Source organism: Anomaloglossus baeobatrachus, chromosome 9 (genome assembly GCF_048569485.1).
Source record: "Anomaloglossus baeobatrachus isolate aAnoBae1 chromosome 9, aAnoBae1.hap1, whole genome shotgun sequence".
In the NCBI taxonomy this organism is placed as follows: domain Eukaryota; kingdom Metazoa; phylum Chordata; class Amphibia; order Anura; family Aromobatidae; genus Anomaloglossus; species Anomaloglossus baeobatrachus.
Genome location: NC_134361.1, coordinates 197,710,610 through 197,719,592, shown reverse-complemented (window position 1 = coordinate 197,719,592; position 8,983 = coordinate 197,710,610). Strand labels below are relative to the sequence as shown.

The window sequence follows — 8,983 nt, the reverse complement described above, 5'->3', positions numbered from 1 at the left end:
TCCAGTGTTGTCTTACCGGAGGGGGCAGCAGTGGTGGTGAAGCGGGGTCACAGGAGGCAGAGGTTGTGCTGGCAGCCACAGCGGGTCCGTGGCGGCAGCGGTGGGTCAGTAGTGGCAGCAGCGGCGGGTCAGTGGTGGAGCAGGCTGGTGCGGTGAGTGTCCCAGTCCATCCTCGGTCCCAGTTTAAATAATGGCGCTTGGAGCGGCGCATGCGCAGATGTTGCTCTCATCCAAGAGCTCCATATGCAAACGCGCTTACTGCCGGCGCAATCATTTGAAACTGGGACCGCATACACACTGAGACATCTGCCGCACAGCCGCCGCAGTCCGCACAGCCACCTGCACACACAGAGTAGCAGCCAGCCTCCAGGATAGAGAGGCAGCTGGCACCGACAGGCACCCCGCTGCCCGCACAAAGTCACTGGCACCCGCATGCCTGCCTACGCACCCGTTCTCCGCACAGACAGCACCCCTTAGTAAGCTATATTCGGATTTTAAGACGCACCCCTCATTTTCCTCCCACAGTTTTGGGAGGAAAAGTGCGTCTTATAATCTGAAAAATATAGTATATCCCTTCCACTATTTCTCAGATTATAGCTTTACGTCAAATTCCAGCACACCCAAAAGCATCACAAAGATTGGCTGGTGACCGGCTCATGCAGCCTTCATCTATCCCCCCATTTCTTCTAGGTGGCTGGGCCATCGTTGTAAATAAGCACTTGTATCTCGTCACCCCCACCTCACCCCATTGTAGATTGTAAGCTCTCACGAGCAGAGTTGTCTTTATTTTTGCTTTAATTATTGTATCTTCTATACTGGTTACTTATATTTGTTTGTATATGAACCTCTGAATTGTAAAGCGCTGCAGAATATATATTGGCACTATCTAATATATAAAGCTGAATGTGTGTATGTATGTATGTGAGTGTATGTCCGGGATTGGCATCTGCACTGTCGCAGCTACAGCCACAAAATTTTGCACACTCACACTTCTGGACCCCGAGAGCGTCATAGGCTATGTCTTGAGGGGAAATTTTAACCCCGTGCTTTACAGTTAGTCACCAAAAAACCTGCCTCCATTAAAGCGAATGGAGCTGGGAGCCACAGTGCAGCCAGAACTTCAGAAGAATGTGCAGCCACGCCCTTAAATGGAATGTTGGCGTGTCACAATGCAGCCAGGGAAAGAGACAGACACAGACAGGGAAAGAGGCAGACACAGACAGGGTAAGAAACAGACATAGACAGGGTAAGAGACAGACACAAAGAGACAGACACAGACAAAGAGACAGACTGACAGAGAAAGAGACAGACAGGGAAAGAGAGAGACTGGTTAAGAGACAGACAAAGACAGACACAGGGAAACAGACAGACAGGGAAAGAGAGACAGAGTAAGAGACAGACACAGGGAAAGAGATAGAGGGAAATAGACGGAAAGAGAGGGAAACAGACAGACGGGTAAAGAGACAGACAAAGACAGACACAGGGATAGAGACAGAGGGAAAGACAGACAGGGAAAGAGAGGGAAAGAGACAGACAGGGAAAGAGACAGACAGGGAAAGTGACAGAGATAGACAGACAGGGAAAGAGATTGAGACAGACGGAGAAAGAGACAGACAAAGAGATAGAGAGAGAGACAGATATATACAGAGGGGGAGACAGACATTATAATTACATTTATATCTATTTGTTTTGTGGTTTTTGTGTGCAGAGTACATTTTTGTTAATACATTCGATTTTGTTAACAGCAGTTATTAACCCGGGCGAAGCCGGGGAGTACAGCTAGTAGAAATAAAGATTATTATTTGCTGCACATCATCTATTATGAAAGCAAATTTTTGATAGCTGGTGCAATAAAGGCAATGATGTGCATGAATACATTGAATTCAACATCAAATTATCATATTATGTTGGCGCTATATAAACTTTATTATTATAGCGCCATCAATTCCATGGCGCTTTACATGTGAAAGGGGTGTACATAATAGGGACAAGTACAATAATCATAAACAATACAAGACACAGACAGGTACAGGAGGATAGAGATCCCTGCGAGGGCTCACAGTCTACAAGGGATAGGTGAGGATACAGTAGAGCTGATTATTGTAATATTATAATAATAATAATAATAATAATAAAGTAAAATAAGATTAAGCTACTAATATCAAAAATAATCTACACTTTGCATCAACATTTGTCCCATTTTGGACAGAAAAACTACCCGATAAGCCTCCCGATTTCTTACAGAGCAATCGATGAAAGCTGCATTCAATGCTACAAAACTAAAAGCTTGTATGAGCGAAGTGCAAGGGAATCTCTGAGAGCAGCTCCAGCCTCGCCACTTCTGCAGCACTAGAACGCCTCTGTGCACAGCCACAATCAGGAAGTGCATAATCTGCTGGAAACAGAACGGGGAGGACATTAAGACACTAGAGGCCTCCCAGCCTGACTGCGGCTTCTAGCACAATCTGCTCACTTGTCACGTTTTCTGCAGCCATATTCCATTTTTTGGAAATGAAAGCGGCAAAGGTTAACAACGCACAGGACCACTCATTATGGCACGTGGTTGGAGCTATAGCACTGTGCCTGGTGATTGTCAGCACTGGTGTATTGGACACTGTTAGTACAGAACTGGGTTACAGTCACTATGCTGAAAAACCTATTCCAGGGCTTCCTGGTCTTCTCTCCATGCCTTGTAACTGCCTCATTAATCTTGGATACATCTTTCTGGGGATATACTGGTTGGCTCAAGATGAAAAGACTACCAGAATCAAAGACAAGAATGGACGCTACCTGAAGAATGTTTTTGCATGGATGGCTATTGTATATGGTCCTGTCCAATGGGTAAGGCTATGGACCCAAACACAATGGGCCGCAGTTCTGGATCAATGGTTTACGTCACCAATTTTTGCTTGGGCGATTATCTGGAGCAACTCTATACTGAAAAACTGGGACAGTCAACGCTTCTTGGCGGTAGAGCTCCTATCGTTCAGCAGCTACTTCCTAAGTAAGATCCATCCACAAGGGTTTGAGTTAGCCCTGGCCATACATATCTTATGGGCACTCACTTCTGGACTGAGGCTACAGAGAAAACATGGAGATTCCACCACAAGGATGTACTTGGTCCTCGCTTCGATATCGTGTTTTGGATTTGTGATTTTAAAGCTTCTCGATCATTGGTTGGCACAGTATTTTGTCTTTCAGAGACTCACTGGACACTTCTGGTCGAAAATATGTGATATCTTGCAGTTCCATTATGCTTTCTGTTTCCTGGCGCACCTTGACCACTACAGATCAACCAAGACGAAGAAATAAGAATGCTGTGATGTCTTTTCTGCAATCCAGTTCCACATTACAGTACAAAAGCCTATGTCTGTTAATGGAGTGATTAACCGAGCACATGTTAAACCGTATCACTTAACGCCAAGATGAGGGAACAGAAAATACAAGCAGAGTTATGGAAATTGTTTTAAGATGAGAAAAATGTGTAAATGTTGAAAATAAATCAATATTTGCACACACCCATAGTGATGTCTTATTGACAGATACTTCCATAACATCTTATTATGCAGCCTAAACGGGTTCCCCATAAGTGATCACATGATTTTGCTTAAGAAATTTCTTGAGTGTGAAAGATTACCGCACTTGGTCAAAAACCGCATGCGGTTTTACCGCAGTTTTGTGAGTTTTGAATGCGTTTTTTGTGCGTTTTTTCCGCAGGTTGGTCCCTGTGGTTTTTTACCATTATCTATGGCAAAATCCGCAGCTACCTGCAGAAAAGAAGTGACATGCTCATTCTTTTTCTCCAGAAATTCTGCAGAAAGAATGTTCATGAGAAAAAAAACGCAGTGTGCGCACAGCTATTTTTTTTTCATAGGTTTTGCTGGGGAATGTCTGCAGAAAGGTTACAACCATTTTCTGCACAAATTTCTGCAGCAAAACCGAAAAAAAGACGCTGGTAAAACCGGTGTGTGAACAAGGCCTTAGGCTATGTGCGCACTAGAAAGTGACTATTTCTTAAGAAAAAAACAGACCCTCTTAAAAAAACGCACCGAAATCCGCATGCGGTTTTACCGCGGATTTTCCGCAAGTTGGTCCTGCGGATTTATACCATTATCTATGGCAAAAATTGCAGGTACCTTCTGAAAACAAGTGACATTCTCATTAATTCCGCAGCGGAAAATTCGCAGGTATAAAAAAAACGCAGTGTGCGCACAGCATTTTTTTTTTTTTTTAAAACCCATAGGATTTGCTGGGGAATGGCTGCAGCAATGTTAGACACATTTTCTGCAGCAATTCTGCTGCAAATCCGCACAGGACCTTAAAGTCACAAACACACTGGTGATTCAGTTATTGCAGAGTCCAAACCTCTTCCTGCAGATAAGTGATAAATTATGTTCAAGGAAGGTTTTTACTCACACTATCACGTTTCGGCCCCTTTGTCAAGGTGAGAAACCAAGCATACTTTGTTTTTAACCTTGAGAAAGGCGCCGGTCTGGCACAGAAATGCGTTTGTGGGAATAAACAACATTGCTTATAATCTCCGTATTTCTCATCCTTTCCGCGAGCGTAGCCTGTACATCGTGAATCTCCGTTTTACCAAACTTCTATCTGGATGATACTTTCCTCCATCATTAGGGCTGCAGCTACGGTACATCAGGCTTCTTCAGGTGTTGTGTCCTTACACATCCCTTACAAGTGAGCGCTACCATCACCTTCACCCCCATCTTGTTCCTTAGGCTGGGTTCACATTTCCGTTGTTTTGCATCAGTCACATGCGTTGCTTGATGCTTGTGTCTGATGCGTTGTACAACGGATGACAAGAATAAGAATTCATTGTCATGAGAAAGCGGATTCCGTTGTAAAACGAGAGAGAACGATCAGCTGATCGTTCACAATAGCCGGCCGCCAGCTTTTGAGAGCGATCAGATGATCTCTCGGCAGCCGGCTTTAGAGAGCGATCAGATGATCTCCCGGCGGCCGGCTATTGTGAACGATCAGCTGATCGTTCACAATAGCCGGCCGCTGGCTTTTGAGAGCCATCAGCTGATCTCCCAGCAGCCGGCTTTAGAGAGCGATCAGATGATCTCCCGGCGGCCGGCTATTGTGAACGATCAGCTGATCACTCTCAAAGGCCGGCCGCCGAGAGAGAGCATGCGCAGCGAAATCATAAGGATTCCGCTGGTCAAAAACGTTACACTCTGCGTTCCTGCCGCCCGATGGTCAGTCGTTCCACGACTGATCAGTTGAGCGGAGGATGCAACGCAAGGGCATCAGTCACAATCCGCCGCTCATATAAGTCTATGGGAAACAACGGAATCCGCCAAACAGATTGCGTTATCAGAGCGGCGGATTGTGACTGATGCAAAACAACGGTAATGTAAACCTAGCCTTACAGTACTTTTCCCATCTGCTTGTTTGTCCCATCCAGACCTTCCCAAATTTCTGTCCAAATGGTAAACAATAATATAACAAAATGATCAGTGCTTGCATAAGGGTCTTCGTACAAAGGTCAATTCAGACAACATCCCCCTACAGTTTGCGTATTGTCAGCCGCTCCTCCTGGCTACTCGGGAAGATGTTTCACTAACCACAATTTTTTTAAACCGCACTAAGGATGCAATTGCTCACCAACTGATCGCTGTCACATTTGTACCAATGATCAGTTTCGCCGATTAGGAGCGTGCTTAGTCACATACGCTCTAATATGTTTGCGCAATTTTAAGAGTATCAGACTAAAGCTGCTGAATCCATTTGCTGGTACAAAAATTATTTAGGGTTGGTGTCTCACCACTGTAGTTTGAGTCGAAGCCAGAAGTTAAACACATTTTTTTTCCTGTGACTCCACTTCTGACTAAAAAAACGGCAGTAGTGACTTCCCCATCCCATAAAAAACAAAGCACAAAATTGGGGTCAGATCTACCATGATCCACCCGAAAGTGGGCAGGGTGTGTAACGAGGGCTTACAACAAACAGTTCTACGCAAAATTACGGTAATCATCCACGGAGCATAGGATTGCAATAGATGAAAGGCTCGTCTTGATGGCAGTTTATAGGAAACACCTGTTTGTTTGCTGCACCAGAAAAAAACCCCAAACTATTGTTCACACTAGATGAGCATTTACCAAATTGTAGACGGCCATTGTGCTCGATTTACAGAGAAGCAGAGTGCATCACCGAGTTGGTATTTTTTAGATTGCGTGGCTCGCCGTCCAATGTGCCAACTTTATTTTTTCCATAAACGATTTGTATTGTTCAAAATCTTGGAAGCGCCCGTCTACAGAAGTCATACCCAACGTTGACGTAGCACGGGCCCCTTCCTCTCTGGCATCAATGTTGTACGATTCCACATTCCATATTGGCACGTCTGATCATGAAATACTTTTCTGCGCCCTCCCTCTCCGCCATGCGAAAAGGATAATGCTCCGAACCCTCCACTAGATCAAGTCACATACATGATTGCCAAGTGAGTACAGGAAAAGGTAAAGGATGAGCCAACAATGCGGGCATTCATCCACTCTGAACACAAATTCTTCATTGTCGTGTATAGGTCTACCACAATATACTGTTGCCTTCAATCGTTAACAAAAGATCTATGGATCCAGAGCCGGGTTAGTAAAACATTCCCGTTGCTGGGGCACGTTTAAAATCGGAAAAGAGAGACAAATTCCACATGTTGCCTTGTAATACTCATTTTTTTGGCTTGTAAAAACATGGCTTTGCCACTTCAATGGAGTATTCCCTTTGTAGCCGCACTCATTCATTTCTTTAGATGTGGAATTGTAACCCACGTTGTGGTTATTGAAGTGGTGTCTAGGTATAGTAAAGTATCAATGCGCTAAGCAATGAAACCACCTATAGTGCCACCTAATGGAATACAATGGAGTTAGCATTTTTATCTTGAAAACGGAACGAGATAGAGAAAAAAAGTGAATTACAAAGTTGTAGGGCATCATCAATTCAATACGAATCGACACCTTGCATACAGAAATGCTATGATTAGAACGTGAAAAACTCACAAGGCTTCGGACGTGAAGCAATACCTCATGGAGACCTTCCTACAAGTCATTGGGTATGGTGGCTGTGTGGAGTGGCCTCCGCTCACCTGACCTGACCCCATTGGACTTCTTTCTGTGAGGTCACATCAAACAGCAGGTGTATGCGACCCCTCCACCAACATTGCAGGACCTACGACGACGTATCACAGATGCTTGTGCAAACGTGTCACCTACCATATTGCACAGCGTGCAGCAAGATACAGTATGCTGTGCAGAGTCCAGATGTGCATTGCAGCTGACGGGGGCCACTTTGAGCGTCAAAGTTAAATGAGCGCCATATGCGTGACCAGCATTCAATTTTTTTTTTTTGGGGGGGGGGGGGTCATGAGTTTCATATCATAGAATTTCTGTATGCAAGGTGTCGATTCGTATTGAACTGATAATGCCCTACAACTTTGTAATTCATTTTTTTTTTCTCTATCTTGCTCCATTTTCAAGATAAAAATGCTAACTCCGTTGTTTTCCACCAGGTGTCGCTATAGGTGGTTTCATTGCGTAGCGCATGGCTACTTTACTATACCTAGACAACACTTCTATGCCTATAGCTGCCGCCGTTCTCAAGTCAATGGCGGTGGACAAGGTATGGTTGGACACACTGTATAGTAAAGGTCTTAAATGGCGTGAAGAAAAGTGTGTAAAATCACAAGATATGAAACTTACGCCTATACTTTGAGAAAGACGACTCAGTCTTCTGCTAAGAGGAGCTCCTGGGTCTTGGGCACCAACCCACTCCACTTATGACAAAACTTCTTCTGGATCTTGTTTTACGCTCAATATTTATATTACAAATCTGCTCCGCCACATGCTATTATTTATGGGATTTGGCTGGGATTGCAGCATTAGCTGGCTGGACGAGAGCTGCACATGCTCAGATGATCCTCTAAGCTCAACCACCGTTGTTATTTCCTGGTCTCTTGGTTTACTATCATAACACTGACGCAGCTGGTGATTTCCATGTTTTGTAAAGAGATCTAGAAAAGGAAAGTTACAAACCAGCTGCTTACTAGTTTTAAAGGGCTGCAGGCACCACCTAGGGTTTAGAGCGTTTATAACAGGTGTGGGTGACTTTTGCCAAAGGCCATTTGGATATTTCTAACCTCGTTAGGGGACCGTACAAAATCATCAACGTAAATTATCCTGGTTTACTTGGTGATACATTTAATCAAGTCGCCCCTAATGTGATGGCTAGAACTACTTCTCTTTGGCGAGACGTGCAATGTATCTTTTGTTTTATAAGACGTACTGAATTATAAGACGTATCCCAAATTTCGAGGAGGAAAATAGTAAAAAAAAATTTTTAAATGTTAAAATGAGGGTCCGTCTTATAATATTAATGCGTTTTATGTTAGCTCACCAGTGGTGAGTAGCGGTGGTGGAACGGCTCAGAAATGTCACAGATTGCAGGGTAGGAAATGCTGCGAGCTCGGATGAAGGGGTGTCGCTGCTAAGGAGGGTGATTGGACGGAGGGCCGCCAATTCTGCGGGCTCGGAGGAAGGGGGTGTCACGGTTCAGGAGGTTACAGCGATAGTACAGGTTCAGGGGTGTCACGGTGGTGGGCGCCATTAATCTGCCAGGGGGCTGTGGGCTCCACTGAAATGCCGGCAGCTGACGCAATTGAGTTCAAGAAAATGGCCGCAGAGGCGGCGAGTGCGCAGGTGGCTTCCGTAGCCATTTTCTTTGAGTCTATTGAGTCAACCACCGACTGTTCAATGGCTTCTGCAACCGTGACACTCCCGAACCTGCAGTATTGCCGACCCTCCGTCATGTGACCCTCCTGAGCCGCTCAACTGCAGTGGTTTCCACACACCCCCCTCCGGGCCCTCAGTATCGCCAACCCTGCCTCCTGTGACCCCCGCTCCACCACCACCACCATGGTAAGCTATATTCGGATTATAAAAAACACTCACAATTTACCCCCAATTTTGGG

The 8,983-nt window shown here is 44.9% G+C and overlaps 1 protein-coding gene across 1 annotated transcript; it reads left to right on the top strand.

The window, feature by feature from the left end:
• Positions 1 to 2,359: 2,359 nt before the first annotated feature.
• TMEM187 (transmembrane protein 187) lies at positions 2,360 to 3,657 on the top strand. The gene has a single exon (XM_075322849.1). It carries the CDS (start codon positions 2,512 to 2,514, stop codon positions 3,310 to 3,312), a length of 801 nt encoding a protein of 266 aa, XP_075178964.1. The 5' UTR covers positions 2,360 to 2,511; the 3' UTR covers positions 3,313 to 3,657.
• The last annotated feature ends 5,326 nt before the right edge of the window (positions 3,658 to 8,983 follow it).